The sequence below is a fragment of the Mixophyes fleayi genome, chromosome 11 (genome assembly GCF_038048845.1).
Source record: "Mixophyes fleayi isolate aMixFle1 chromosome 11, aMixFle1.hap1, whole genome shotgun sequence".
Lineage (NCBI taxonomy): Eukaryota > Metazoa > Chordata > Amphibia > Anura > Limnodynastidae > Mixophyes > Mixophyes fleayi.
The window spans coordinates 21056689-21072676 of NC_134412.1; the positions used below are offsets into that span (position 1 = coordinate 21056689).

At 43.4% G+C, this 15988-nt stretch overlaps 2 protein-coding genes across 4 annotated transcripts in view; one reads left to right on the forward strand and one right to left on the reverse strand.

The window, feature by feature from the left end:
- The window catches only part of SCT (secretin), a 98338-nt gene that overhangs the window by 43271 nt on the left and 39079 nt on the right, over nt 1-15988 (forward strand). The gene's annotated exons all lie outside the window — the stretch shown is intronic.
- Nucleotides 1645-15238, reverse strand: LOC142107288 (interferon regulatory factor 3-like). Of its 2 annotated transcripts, none has more exons than XM_075190622.1 (9): nt 15014-15238; nt 13823-14009; nt 12471-12559; nt 10710-10764; nt 6838-6987; nt 5298-5369; nt 4335-4700; nt 2725-2837; nt 1645-1935 (listed from the first exon to the last, which is right to left on the reverse strand). In XM_075190622.1, exons 1-9 carry the CDS (start codon nt 15176-15178, stop codon nt 1765-1767), a joined length of 1368 nt encoding a protein of 455 aa, XP_075046723.1. In that variant the 5' UTR covers nt 15179-15238; the 3' UTR covers nt 1645-1764. The 2 variants fall into 2 exon arrangements, with proteins under 2 accessions (XP_075046723.1, XP_075046722.1); XM_075190621.1 differs by having other exon boundaries at nt 2719-2837; nt 15014-15237.

Here is a 15988-nt window from a genome sequence, read left to right on the forward strand (position 1 = left end):
GTCATCACTAGTAATTGGCACTTAGACTGGCCCTGTAGCTGGAGCAAGAGATATGGCTAAAACACAAGTACCTGAGAGATGACAAATAAAAAATGACACCCACATATGCTGTATGTGACAATGAATCCTTTCTTGAGATGAGCGGAATTTTCAAAACTGTTCCGTAGCAGATTCACCTCATTCCTTTGGCGGGATGGAATGTCACATGGTTTCCCTGCAGTATATGCCCTTCGGAGCCTGACGGGCATCTGGCCCCCAGGCCGGTTCCACCTTGGGCTGGGTCAGTGGGCTACCTGCAATTTTTTCCTTTAAAATATTCCTAATAGGCTGTTGAGTTGAGTCACCTCCGTCCCCTGGCACACACACATACTCCCCTGACTAAAATATGCCAGCCTCTATTTTATGATAATTTTTTTTTTTGTATCCGTTTCTCTGATAGTCTTTTAGGCTACATGCCCAATGGTGGTAAAATTCTCCATTTAACATGTTGTTTTCAATGTAAGTTAAATGCATGTAAAAGGATATGAAAATATAAATCATTGCACCAAATGAGACCGTACCAATCTAGGTTCTCTGTGCATACGCTGCGTTATTGTTATATGGCATCATTCCATTTTAGTGTTGGAACTATATATTAATTTCTAAACACATATCTAAATACATATCAAATGTGAACATAAACAAATGCTTTTTTTCTACTTGCCCGTGGCCACAAATCCTTGCTGTAACGAGTGCAGTTGTGCTCAAGGGTAAGTCATATTTTTGTCTGCTTTCTTTCCTCTCAGAAGAGCATATTATTATTATTATTATTATTATTATTAAAATTGGTACATGAATAGTTAGGCTAGTTACACACTGGAGCATTTTCGGCCAATAATCGGGTAAATCGGCCGACATACGACCATTCGGTCGGAAGTCGGGTTAGTGTGTATAGTGACACGATGGTCGAAAGTCGTTCCAAAGTGTCGATTGTCGGTTCATTTGGTTGGTCGTACTGTTTAATATCTTTCGACCAATCACCGACTGATCATGTAGTGTGTATGCATGTCTCCATAGCGTTCACAGAGTCGTCCTCTTTTCAGCCGATGCTAGCGATGAATGTCCCGGTGAGTAAATGTAGAGAGTGCTGTAGAAGGAATAATTAATTTGTTCGCTCTGAGACAGAATGTTTCGTTTCAGAGTCACAGAAGCTAACGAAATTGGTTAGGACATGTGGATAGTTATAACAAGGCGGTTTTAATCAGTGTGACAATGTGACAATAATGAATGAATGAATGAATATTGTGCTGTCATTCTCTGAAGACTAGACGACCAGATGAAAGACCAGATGAAGGACCAGATGAAGAGGACAGATCTGAAGATAAATCGTGTCAGTGTGTACGGATGAATCGTCAGACTGATCGGACCTTCAGTCGTAGGTACAATCGTTTGAGATAACGAATTGTTCGGAAAATTCTTCAGTGTGTACCTAGCCTTAGGGCTAGATTTACTAAGCTGCGGGTTTGAAAAAGTGGGGATGTTGCCTGTAGCAACCAATCAGATTCTAGCTGTCATTTTGTAGAAGATACTAAATAAATGAAAGCTAGAATCTGATTGGTTGCTATAGGCAACATCCCCACTTTTTCAAACCCGCAGCTTAGTAAATCTAGCCCTTAGTCTCTTTCATTTTCAAATAATTTTTTTTGTCTGCATATCACTTAAAATCCCCCTTTTGTGACAATTAAAAATCATAGCCGATTGTAGATGATGACATTTGTGGGTCTGCTAAGCACAATCCATTCTTTCTTCAAACTCCCTGAGAAAAGTCAGTATATCACTTGTACTGCGGAGGGAGAGAGAGTCTGAGATTTGCAGGTTGACCTCACTGCTGCGTAAGGAGGAAGCTCCGCTGCTGTAACTCAGCTCATGAAGTATTTGCATCGACACCGGTGTGATCTAAAGGCAACAAAAGGCATAATGTACTAACATTACAAACAAATATTCTGAATGTTTAGCAAAAGTGAAAATAATAACAAAACATATTTTTACTAAACAAGCTATATTTATAAATTTGTTTCATATAGACATGCGTTTGACACCAAAATCTTTCCGCACTAGTGTGACGGGAATCACACGTCATTCTCTGTGGTGTTAACATTCAGATGTTAGGATTGGTTACGTTAGTTTGGTACCTTCCACTACACCTTACACTCGCTGGTGGTGATGGCTTATGGTGAACCAGACGCCTATGCTGCCGATCAGAGGAGGACGCATCTCGAAAAATACGATAGTTTTCCATTGGTGGTTTTTTTTTTTAAAGCATATTTTACTCCTATTTTGCAGCCAATTCTACATCAGCACTGCTGTCTCTCATAAGATCAGCACAAAAGAAAATGAATATGTTTCAATGAATATAAATATACTTTCCACAAAAGCATATGTTCCCCTGTGAGCATTCTGATGATATGATTGGCTACAGCTTGTTCTATCCCCGCCTACTTCATAATTGGGAACATATTGCTGAGCAGAAGATGACGATAGATAACTTAAAGGTAATCAGAACCTATATGTATAATAAAAAGGCTTTGTGCTAAGGAAAAACAATGGTACTTTGGAGTACAGGTATCTTAGATGAAGCCTGGGGGGGGGGGGGGGTCATCGCTGTATGTTTGCTTTGTACTTGTGACAAGTTTACCTATATCACAACTGTATGTTTATTTATTTCACAGGTGGACTCACTTTCACCATGATCAATTTCTTCTTCCACGATCGCATATCCGGCCATAATTCTCCCAAACAAACATAGATGGAATACTGTGGCGATTCGGTTCTCTTTTGTTCTGTGAATTCAATCAGTTCTGAAGGGAAGAAGGATGGATAATGAGAGAAGATATGCCATATTTACCTGTTACATGTACAAATATATGCCATTAAACATATCCAGCGATCAATTTAGATCCCGGAGAACTAGGCAAGCACCTTTACATACATAGAGGACGGCAGCTACTAGGGTTATTCATGTCTATCTGACACATTTTATTTAGAAATCCCTTGGTATCCATGTGGCTCCACCCAGTCTCACAATAACTCTGCCCATTCCGACAAGCTCTCAGCCTTTATGATCACAAAATCTTTTATTTGGAGTTGCGTCCAATCTAAGGTAGACAAAATTCAGCAAACTGCAGACTTAAGATTCGTAATTATTCTGCCTCAAATTTATATGCAAATGTTTCAGGAACCTGCCAGAACAATTTCTGTTTTTCTATGGCGGCCTAAAAGTGCAGTGGGGAGGGGCCATCCTACTAGAACGCTCCTCCGGGCAGCAGGAACCAGCCAACCAATAAGAAGCTCTTAGTGATGTCTTACGACCTACTGCAGAGGTTTCCCAATAGGAATGAGTGCCTCATGCCTCAGTGAGGTTGCAGATTCCTAGTGAATTGATAGGCTACTTTTGAAAACAAAATGGCTGCCTTCACTGTGTTATAAGTAGACTTTAAAGATCACAGGTCAAAATTTTGGGTGCTTTGCAGTGTTTTCCTATACCTTCCGAGTTTGCAAGAACTCACCCACATTAGAACCTCATGTGTACCTTTGCCTATTCTCCCGGCGTGGACAACTTAGGTGAATTGAAATCCAAACGGCAAAGTAGCAGAGTGGTTAGCAGTGCTGTGTCATAGAGCTGGGATTAGTAGTTAGTTTCCTGCCTTATCTGTGTGGAGTTTGTAGGTTCTCCCCGTGTTTGCGTGGTCTACCTCTGTGTCTCTGGTTTCCTCCCACACTCAGGAGACATACATAGTAGGTTAATTGGCTGCTGACTAATATGGATCCTAGTGTATGTGTCTGTATTAGGGAATTTAGACTGTAAGCTCCAATGGGACAGGGACTGATGTCAATGATAAATATTCTCTGAACAACACTGTATAACATGGTGGTGCTATAGAAATAAGCGATAATAATAATTCAATTAATTTTGTACAACAGTGCTAATTGGACAGAGCCACGGGTTTGTTAATATAGAACACTTACATACATGATTCGACGAGCCCCCCCTGAGGCTACACAGCTCAGTATTGCCGTTATATGCTACCAGAGCACCATGCTTCAGAGGCAACGGTGCTGCCAATGCTGAAATGCTGAAATGACTGAAACAGGCAGGCTATAGTAGCAGAACGCAGAGCAGCGATGGCAGATTGAAGGATTTGTGGGATCCGCCTGATCAGGAACGGATCAGGAATCAGATCCGGCCTAAACTCCACTTAAAACTTAGTTTTGGGTAGCGTTCTTTTGGGTAAAAAAAACTTAAAAGCTAAGACGTTAAAACAAATAAATAGATGGGAAAGGATTCTTGCCTATACCTTTGACAAACTGCTGAAAGTTATACAGGACACAATAGTCCGTTTTGTCTACTGGATTGGGTTCGTAAGTGGTCGGCGTGTCCGTCATGCTCCAAAAGCTTCTGCATTTGCCCAGCCTCTTCGCACAGATGGCCCCGTGTCGCACCTCCACCAGGGTCCCTTGTTCCAAGCTCTGCAGCAGCTTGTTGATTTCGGCAGCCACTTTCTGGTCAGGGATGATATTTGCAGGCGGCAGCGAGACAAACTCTAGGTAACTGTCTGGATCGGCCTGCCTTCTTGACGTGATGTGGAAACCAATTGGGTTTTTCACCAAGGTGTTCTTTACTAGGGTTCCGCGGTAATAAATGTTGACTTCAAACTGCGTTTCTGCAATGATCAAAAGAAAAAAGAGTGAAAAGATAATATGTGCTTACATCCTGCTAAAATTTATTCAAGAATTTTTAATTTTTACTGGCTTATTTCTGCGTTCCAGAAACCTGTATTTACCCACTATCCAGTCTGTCTCTGAGATGTTGGCTATAGCAACCAATCAGATTCTAGCTTTCATTTTGTAGAATGTACTAAATAAATGATAACTAGAATCTGATTGGTTGCTATAGGCAACATCTCCACTTTTTCAAACCTCGCAGCTTGATAAATTTACCCCTCTGACTGTTTGAGAGAATGCTGGATTCTCGGTAAGGATTCATTCCCATACCTTGGGGATTCCAGGATGCCATTAAAAACCCCCAAAAAAGAAAACTATAAAAACACACATGCATAATGCAATAAACATATGCAGTAAATAAAATCGAGGGACGCATGAGCCCGATACAATCGTCATGGCCCTTATTCAATAATACCATGAAAGCAGCAGTGATGTGCTACCACTGGAATATGCTTTTGCCTAAAGATTTAACAAACTGCTAGTACAGATGTAACTACACAGCTAAGTAGATTTAATAAGTAGAAGGTTTAACTTACCAAATGTGTTGTTAGGGAACATTCGTTCCATTAGGGTTTGTTGTTCCAGAGACGGAGAGGCTTCAGCTTGTCCTTCAGGGATAAGAAACATACACTAATTAAACTAATGGAATGTTAACGGTAAATTTACTGTTACATAAAGTCTACAAATACCTAGCATACAAAGCTGCCCTACAGTCAGGGACAATCGAGGATGATGCTACAAAAACTAATAAAATTATATAGCACAACATTGAGTAATAGTAATACCACACTATAAACACTTAACCCAATAACTGGTTGTGTAGTTATTCTCCGGCTGTTGGGTCAAGAACATTGATATGTTCATCAAGAGGTCCTTGGGTTCAAACAAGAGTTCAATAAAGCTTTTCAGGTTGTACCGTACAGGTTTTTGTAACGAGCAGGTGTTTGCCAGAACCAGCGCACGCTCATCAGGCAGTGTGGAATTCTAATGAGTCTCCACCACTAAAAAGATGGAATTTGTACTACGTGACATGCCTTATGTAAGAGCTACAAGTAACATTCACAAACATATAGGAACTCTCGTTGGTTAGAGTTAAGACCACCCGATTAGCAGCAGCGCCTTGACGGGGCGGGGGGCTTATCATAAATGTGCAAATGCGTGTAAAAGAATTCTGCATTTTTATTTACAAGTAGGATAACAGCTATTTAACTGGTTATAGCAATGTGCTGGGGGGATTTTCTCTGTAGTTTCTCCTTTCAGGATAACCCCGCCCTTCCAAGCAGCTGCTGTGATCCTATAAATTGATTGAGAAACTTCCACTTCTATATTATTGTTTGAGAGGCATGTTGGTATCAGTAGCTGATGGGGGGTACCATTTGGAGGCTTCTGGGGTATCTCTTTGGTAAGTTAGCTCTCAATTTAAAAACACATATGTATGGCCCAAATATATGGGACTCTCACTGTTTAGAGTTAGGACCACCCTATTAGCAAAAGCGCCTTGGAGTGGCGGGTGGCTTTAACATACATTTGCAAATGTGTGCAACTAAGACTTTTGCATTTTTATCTACAGTAGAAATGGCAGCTCCTTTGCTGGCTGTAGCAGTGTGCTGGGGGAATTTTTTGTGTGTTTGTTCCTTTTAGGATAGCCCCACCCTTTCAAGCACCTGCTATGAGCCTATAAATTGATTGAGCAACTTCCACTTCTGTATTTGTATAGCTGCTTTTTTCATTATGGAACAGCTTGTATTTCAGGTTTAGACGACTTTTATGTGTTGAATTTTTCACTATTTTGCCTTGAGACATAGCTAGATTTAATGGAAGCTCAAACCATGTTACCGGGAAAGGGCAGTAGACATTTTTCTTGCCTTCAAATCTCAGCTGAGTGATCTCTAAAATTTGCTTTGCTATAATGACAAAAATCTAATAATGTAACAAAGGAGGAACATGCATATATAAATATTTTAGCATTTTTTGTATACAGTAGGTTTTAACAGATTTTCTTTGTGGTACATTTGTAACCGTTCTATAAACATTTCCGTATCTGCAATATTTTGATTTTAAGACTACTGTACTTACCGGGCTGCTCTTCTGGACAGGGTGAGGGTTGAGTGAGGCAGTCTGGGCTAGTCTCTTCCACGAACACATCCGGAGATAAGATGGTACTATACCAGTCCTGAAACGGTGCACCCGAGGGGCTTTGCAAGTCTTCCGGAGCAAGGTACAAATCTACAAAACAAGAGCAAAATAATAGTTATCAATATTATAGGAATTCTACACTAGTCACAGGCACCATGAACTGTTTTAACGTCAGTTTTTGTTGTAGCATAGTGTCCCCAGACCAATGGTGGTCCCAATACCAATTTTGCAGGGGCATACGCAGGATTTGTAGAGGGGGGTTTCCACACCACGCCACCAGTGGGCGTGACCAGCATGCACGGGGGCGTGGCTATAATTTTAGACAGTGCTTGGCTGCTCTCCAACTCTTCCTATCCCCACAATATACATGGGCAATGCTGCATGCACTACTGTTAGGTGCACCCAGCTCTCCCTTTTCAAGCAGAGCTGTGTGAAGCGGGGGCAGGGTCCAGCCACCTCAGTTATATAGTGCCCCAGGCATGGAGGGGGGTTTTCCAAGCACTAGGAATCCCCCCTCGGTTTGCCTATGTTTTGGCGGCAAATTTGGACAATTTAGACCAAATTGGTCCAAAATTGTTGCACGTCTGGGGATCCACCAACCAACTACAGATAACGAAGACGACTAAACTCTGTTTGGATTTCAATCCTTCTCAGCCCAAAATGCAATTGGCCATTGACCACTATTTAAATGTGTGTGAGTGATCACAACCAACCACACTAATGGAACCCCAGTGAGTCCAGCCATTTGGCATGATCAACAAATTGCTAATTCCACCGGTATAGTCCCCACTTAATGTGTGTGTATGTTTTATAGGCAAGTACTGCGTTACACACCAATGCGCTTTCCACATTCTTATCTCATCTTGCACATCAGTAACTGTATGATAAAAACCAGCAGCGATTATATTCATCTACCATCTTTGTTCATTAAAGCAGAAATATAAAAATATGACTTTTAATATTATTATATATAGACAAGATATTTCTTTATAAAAACAAACATATCTACTGCACGCTTCCATATTTCTGTGAGTCTATCCCACATCCCCAGTCACTGATTTATAACAATAAATAAACAGCAGTGTTAGCAGCACCGCATGCCATCGTAGACTTACTGCGCTACCTCCTGTGTCAGCTGACATATCACACCTTTTTTAAAAGAGTCAATTCCAGGCTATTTCCACTGTAATAGAATTGGTTCTGTTCTTAGTATATAAATCACAGTCCTGCCGACCAGGAGACAGATCATTATAATGGCCGGAAGTGAGCAATGCGGATATGTTCAAACTGATATAATATAAGCAATTAGCCAATCAGAAGCGACTAGCTAGGGCTGGCGACTGTCATCATCATCAGCGTATATTTGCAACAGAATATACGGAATATAGCGGCTAGCTGGTCTGTATATACGGGCACGCTGGTCTGTATACTGCGGGTGCACTGGTCTGTATATTGCGGGTGCGTGGTCTGTATATGTGGGTGCGTGGTCTGTATATGCGGGTGCGCTGGTTTGTATATGCGGGTACGTTGGTCTGTATATTGTGGGTGCGCTGGTCTGTATATTGCGGGTGCGCTGGTCTGTATATTGCGGGTGCGCTGATCTGTATATTGCGGGTGCGTGGTCTGTATATGTGGGTGCGTGGTCTGTATATGTGGGTGCGTGGTCTGTATATGTGGGTGCGTGGTCTGTATATGCGGGTGCGCTGGTCTGTATATGCGGGTGCGTGGTCTGTATATTGCGGGTGCGCTGGTCTGTATATTGCGGGTGCGCTGATCTGTATATTGCGGGTGCGTGGTCTGTATATTCGGATGCGCTGGTCTGTATATGCGGGTGCGTGGTCTGTATATGCGGGTGCGCTGGTTTGTATATGCGGGTATGTTGGTCTGCATATTGTGGGTGCGCTGGTCTGTATATGCGGGTGCGTGGTCTGTATATGCGGGTGCGCTGGTTTGTATATGCGGGTATGTTGGTCTGCATATTGTGGATGCGCTGGTCTGTATATGTGGGTGCGTGGTCTGTATATGTGGATGCGCTGGTCTGTATATATGGGTGCGCTGTTCTGTATATGTGGGTGCGCTGGTCTGTATATGTGGGTGTGCTGGTCTGTATATGCGGATGCGCTGGTCTGTATATGCGGGTGCGCTGGTCTGTATATGCGGGTGCGCTGGTCTGTATATTGTGGGTGCGCTGGTCTGTATATTGTGGGTGCGCTGGTCTGTATATGCGGGTGCGCTGGTCTGTATATTGTGGGTGCGCTGGTCTGTATATTGTGGGTGCGCTGGTCTGTATATTGCGGGTGCGCTGGTCTGTATATTGCGGGTGCGCTGGTCTGTATATTGTGGGTGCGCTGGTCTGTATATGTGGGTGCGTGGTCTGTATATGTGGGTACACTGATCTGTATATTGTGGGTGCGCTGGTCTGTATATTGCGGGTGCGCTGGTTTGAATAAGTGGGTGCGCTGGTCTGTATATGTGGGTGCGCTGGTCTGAATAAGTAGGTGCGCTGGTCTGTATATATATGTGGACATGCTGGTCTGTATATTGTGGATGCGCTGGTCTGAATAAGTGGGTGCGCTGGTCTGTATATGCGGGTGTGCTGGTCTGAATAAGTGGGTGCGCTGATCTGTATATGCGTGTGCGCTGGTCTGAATAAGTGGGTGCGCTGGTCTGTATATTGCGGGTGCGCTGGTCTATATATTGCGGGTGCGCTGGTCTGTATATTGTGGGTGCGCTGGTCCGTATATTGCGGGTTCATTGGTCTGTATATTGCGGGTGCACTGGTCTGTATATGTGGGTGCGTGGTCTGTATATGTAGGTGCACTGATCTGTATATTGTGGGTGCGCTGGTCTGTATATTGTGGGTGCGCTGATCTGTATATGTGGGTGCGCTAATCTGAATAAGTGGGTGCGCTGGTCTGAATAAATGGGTGCACTGGTCTGTATATATATATGTGGACATGCTGGTCTGTATATTGTGGATGCGCTGGTCTGTATATTGTGGATGTGCTCGTCTGTATATTGCGGGTGTGCTGGTCTGAATTAGTGGGTGCGCTGGTCTGTATATGTGGGTGTGCTGGTCTGAATAAGTAGGTGCGCTGGTCTGTATATATATGTGGACATGCTGGTCTGTATATTGTGGATGTGCTGGTCTGTATATTGTGGATGCGCTGGTCTGTATATTGTGAATGCGTTGGTCTGTATATGTGGGTGCGCTGGTCTGTATATTGTGGATGCGTTGGTCTGTATATTGTGGATGCGCTGGTCTGAATAAGTAGGTGCGCTGGTCTGTATATATATGTGGACATGCTGGTCTGTATATTGTGGATGCGCTGGTCTGTATATTGTGGATGCGCTGGTCTGTATATTGTGGATGCGCTGGTCTGAATAAGTAGGTGCGCTGGTCTGTATATATATGTGGACATGCTGGTCTGTATATTGTGGATGCGCTGGTCTGTATATTGTGGATGCGCTGGTCTGTATATTGTGGATGCGCTGGTCTGTATATTGTGGGTGCGCTGGTCTATATATTGCGGGTGCGCTGGTCTGTATATGCGGGTGCGCTGGTCTGTATATGCGGGTGCGCTGGTCTGTATATGCGGGTGCTCTGATCTGTATATGCGGGTGCGCTGGTCTGTATATTGCGAGTGTGCTGGTCTGTATATATATGTGGACATGTTGATCTGCATTTCTGTGAACACGCCCTTACTGTACACGCATGTGTGTGGCTTTTCGTGGGCACGAGCAGCACAAATTTGCGTATTTTACGTTATGCAAACAGGCCGACGTCGGCATCAGGCCCTAAATGTCGTTACCTTCATCATTATGTGAAATCTGCATCTGTGTCATCTCCTGGGAAAGGTTTCTGTCCTGTAAAACACACAAACCTCAAAGTCAACTTTATTGACAGAGCAGAGTAACTGTATTATTGGTATTATAATCACTGGAATAATAATTGCCAACAGTTCTGGTATGTTGTGGGAGTTATAACAGCACGGCCATCTTGTGTCTTGTCCATCCTGTGTAAAACTAAGACAGGGCGGCCCTCTTGTGACTTGAGAAAGTATAGAAGATTTGGGGATCCGCATATTTTTGCAATCTGTAAACGAGCCTCAAAGGGCGGGGGGGGGGATTTAATAACAGGGGACACTAGTGCTCTAAGAAGAAGCAACCACTTAACAGATAATTCCACTAAAATTAAAATTGTGTTTTTTTGGGTGGGGGAGTAAAGATAATTAAAATCAAACGAAAATTTACCTCCGCTTCCTGATTGCTGTAACAGTCCAGGCAGTAGACTCTCTCTTCTGCCCGGGGGATTGTCTTTTTCAATTTCCTAAAAGTCCTCCCCCCTTGTGAGTTTCCCATTGGAATGAATTATTAAATTACTTGTTTTGAAAGGAGTTCTCCTTTAGCAATTGCATGATGATGCTAGGATAGAGTTCTAGGGGATCTGTAAAGTGGTCTTTTTAAGTTCGTTTAAATACATTTTTATTGATCACTTACCAAAAGTTAAAAAAATGCCTATTGTAGCCAATATAACCAATGTTTCTGAAATACCCATTGTGTCACCGTTTACACTGGAGGCTACCTGGGTCAGACTCGGGAATAACCCTCCTAAACACCCGGGTCTGCACAGTGCAGAGACTTCAGACCCAGGTGAATGCACAGTGCAGAGACTGCAGACCCAGGTGAATGCACAGTGCAGAGACTGCAGACCCAGGTGAATGCACAGTGCAGACCCAGGTGAATGCACAGTGCAGAGACTTCAGACCCAGGTGAATGCACAGTGCAGAGACTTCAGACCCAGGTGAATGCACAGTGCAGAGACTGCAGACCCAGGTGAATGCACAGTGCAGAGACTGCAGACCCAGGTGAATGCACAGTGCAGACCCAGGTGAATGCACAGTGCAGAGACTTCAGACCCAGGTGAATGCACAGTGCAGAGACTGCAGACCCAGGTGAATGCACAGTGCAGAGACTTCAGACCCAGGTGAATGCACAGTGCAGAGACTGCAGACCCAGGTGAATGCACAGTGCAGACCCAGGTGAATGCACAGTGCAGAGACTGCAGACCCAGGTGAATGCACAGTGAATGAACAGAAGAGAGATCTAAATCAAATCAATATTTGTTGTGACCACCCTTTGCCTTCGAAGCAAAATCACACTTGTATGATTAAGCAATCATACCGAACACATGATAATGATCATCATTTTTATGTGTAGGTTGAAACACAGTCATTAACTGAATCAGAAACAGTTGTGTAGGAGGCTTAGTACTGGGTGAGGAACAGTCAAACTCTGCTGCATAAGTCAGGTTGTGGAAGACAGTGTCATGTCACAGGTCATACACCATGGCAAGACTGAGCACAGCAACAAGACACAAGGTAGTTTATACTGCAACTACGTATATATATAATATATTATATAAAATTCATCTCATTATATTGACTCTTTACAGTTCACACATTCACTGCCTATAATCAGTACAGTTTATTACCCAGGAAATTAAATAATAATAATAGAAATATGATAATAATAATAGTAATAATAATGATGGATTGTGTAAATCAACTAACCACAAAGATTTGGCTTCTCGGGCTGTTCAAGCTGGTTCTATCAGACGAAGGACTGACACTATCGCTCATGTCCTCAGAAGCTACATCACCTGTAGAATAAATCTCATTAAACAGACCTTTATATTGAAACATTACTTATGGTTTGCACGTATATGGTTGCATAATAAAACAAAGATATTTTTATTTATAATATGTATTACAGACATGTTCACAGGGTGATTGCTTGGTAAAGACGATGCAATTTCGAAACCTGTGGTTCATATAACCACAAGATACACCGGACCAATGCAAGGGTTGTTAAACTCAATTATAGCTAACAAACGTTCTCGTGTAAAAAGGATGAAACACAGTAGGACAAAGCAGCAGAAGAATTTTCTTAATCACATAAAAGAGTTCTTGACATTTACACGCCTTGAGGGGGTGTTTTGGATATATTATTTGTGCAAATCAAGGACTACTTGGTAAACGTTTGGCATCATAAAATATGTAAAATAGAGCTTCATAAAATCCTGCGGAATATCGATGCCGACTACCCCGGCAAGACTTACCCCGACCTGAGGATTCCAAAGGGGCTGCTTCCCGACCTTGACCGATGATGACTCCTCTTCACACCGACTTCAGCCAATGACGATGAAGAAGGCGGCTGCACTTGATGACGTCATTGAGCATGCCGACGGGATTATTGCTGTTGTTAAGGGGGTAATGTAAGTATGCATCCATGTACAATGTAGAAGCCTTTGTAAACTACATTGTACATGGGTGCATACTTACATTACCCCCTTAACAACAGCGATAATCCCGTCGGCATGCTCAATGACGTCATCAACTGCAGCCGCCTTCATCGTCATTGGCTGAAGTCGGGGATAAGAGGTGTCAAGGTGGGGAAGCAGCCCCTTCGGAATCCTCAGGTCGGGGTAAGTCTTGTCGGGCTTCTCGGCATCGATATGCCGTACCCCACCCACGGCGAGCTGGTGGTCTTTCAGACTTTATGGGGCGGATTCAACAAAGATTGAAGTCTCACAGACACTTAGCGCAAAAAGTGATACTGCATCGTACCAGCAATTCTATTGTGAGCGCGAACAAGCAAAGATTTTAACATCCCGTGGAGGAACCTTGCGTGAAGTTTCTACAAGACTTCGCTCCTAATTGAACCTGCCCCTTTTTGTCCATCTGGGTTACTGGTGACTCTGTTGCTGGGCCGGGACCTCTTTCCAGTTCAGATCTTTTAAAATTATCTAAAACAGAAATACTAACGTACAGAAGAGTCTGGGAGACCTTTGGGTTTGGCGACTGCCGTTAGCTGGGGACTAAACCAAGTGCTGAATCACAGAGTACGAAAAAGGCATCCTTACCGCCAGCAGAAATACCTCCTCTGACGATCTCGTAGATTTTATGTGGGTTTTGTGAGTCAGAGCTGCTGTCTCTGATCACTTTGATCTCGTTTTTACGATTCAGAGCAGATCGGACATTTCTTTTCCACACCGCTGGACTAGGCTCATGTTTGGAGGGATCATAGCTTCCGCTGGCAATCGCCCAGGCCTGGGCGAAGAAAAGACAAAAGAACTCATCAAATCAGGACGCTAAAGTATTGTGCTTCGTTCTCCGATGACCAAACCAGCTCTCAGCCCGGCAGACTCATAGGAAACAAAGACAATCAGAACAGGAACTAGAACCACGTACATTCCGGGACTGGTGTTAGGGGTTGGGAAAGGACGCTTGAGAATTCAGGCCATCCATCGTATGCCTCCACGCCACTTACACAGCCGTTAAAGCTGGCTATTAATGAATGATTTCCTTTCTAAAATTAATTTTAGATGTCAATTCCATTACGGGAGGGCTGTCATTTTATTTTCTAGCACTATGATTGCCTCTTTAGCGGGATCCTAGATCTGCGATTCCCCTTCAGAAACTCACTGGTAAAGCATGGTGATAAAGTGAGCGACCCCCCCCCCTAAGTCAAGGTACGTAAATGCTCAAGCTGAGTTAGGTGACAAAGTTACTTCCTAAGAGTAAAATACTTTCCTCTACGGAGTCTTCTAAGCCATATCTGTGGCCGACAACAGGGATGTTTATCTTATCTACAGTGTTGTAAGGAAAGTAGCACTGTGTGATTATTGAGAACTGATTAGAACCTGGTGAGTATGTTTGTCAGTTCTATGGCATTTCTACGGCATAGTCCAGTGTCGGCTAACCTGTGACACTCCAGGTGTTTGTGAAACTACAAGTCCCAGCATGCTTTGCCAATATATAGCAGCTTATTACTGGAAAGTGATGCTGGGACTTGTAGTTTCACAACACCTGGAGTGTCACAGGTTAGCCAACACTGGCATAGCCATTCTCCTACAGCCAGCTATCTCCTTCGGCCACTTTTCTCCAGGACCGTTAAATCTACACTGTGGACATAAGCTGGCACCTCTGGTCAGGCACATACAAGCCTCTAGTGCTAACTGTGGTACAAATATCTACTATGATATATGACAGCGGTGAAGATACTTCTTACGGCGAGTTATGAACAGCTTACCTTGGGGAAGAAAAATAATTACCTCAAATATTTTCACATCATCCTCCGATCGGTCCTGCCTCAGGCCGTGCTTCCAAGGTATCCGGAACTGTGTCCGCTCTCTGTTGAGCCATATGAGACCTGGATACTCCTGGCTGTCGATTTGGTCGATGAGCCAAGGGATGATACGTGGCTTCTGAGAGGCCATCTTCACAGACAGCAAGATGCTTTCCTCTGCACTGACTGAGTGGTTGATCTACGGGTAACACCAGATAGCAGGGATGAAGAACACACTACCACCATGCAAACTAAGGTTACAATAACATTAATGCATGTGGTCTCAGCACATGTGGCCTGTCAGAAGATACATTCAATTACTATTGCATAGGACAGTGGTTCCCAAACTGTGCGCAGCAGCTCCTTGGGGTGCCTCGGCGGTCTACCAGGAGTGCCGTGGCCAGGGCCGGTGGTAAGCAACTAGGACTACTTGGTAATTATTTTGGAGACCGTAAGGGCGCCTTGAACTGAGAAAGTTTGGGATCCACTGGCATAGAAGAATACTGGCGCTATTTTCTAGCTAGAGAATATAATATATGGAGGAAATTAAGGTTCTCTAACTTATCGCTGCATTTTTTTGGTGTGGTTTTATGATGCCCAAGTGCTGAAAGTGAACTTATATGGTCTGCAAGAGCATCATATTTGCATTTAAACTTACTATATTTGCATACATAAGCAGACGCACAGGACAAAAAGGTGAAATTATGACCAGTGAGAATTTGTGCCGTTACACGCATTTTCAGGTCATCAATGGCTCGCTGTTTGTCTATCGCAACCTGAAAAATGTGAGTGTTTGATTACCCAGTGTCATGACTATATACTACTAATAGTGCCCTATGCACTTGTTGCAGATTACGGTTTTGTAGATGCTCAGTACAGTACAGTTACATAGGAAGAATTCAGTGTTTATTTTCCTAGCATCACAAGGCAGGTGAGTACCTTGCCTCCTGCGGAAATTTTG

Coding starts and splice junctions, on each gene's coding strand:
- LOC142107288 (XM_075190621.1), bottom strand. CDS start 15,178: ATGGCCTCTCAGAAGCCACGTATCATCCCTTGGCTCATCGACCAAATC. Junction 14,010..15,013: donor ATGATGTGAAAATATTTGAG/GTAATTATTTTT, acceptor TTCTTCGCCCAG/GCCTGGGCGATTGCCAGCGG. Junction 6,988..10,709: donor GATTTCACATAATGATGAAG/GTAACGACATTT, acceptor CTTGTTTTGTAG/ATTTGTACCTTGCTCCGGAA.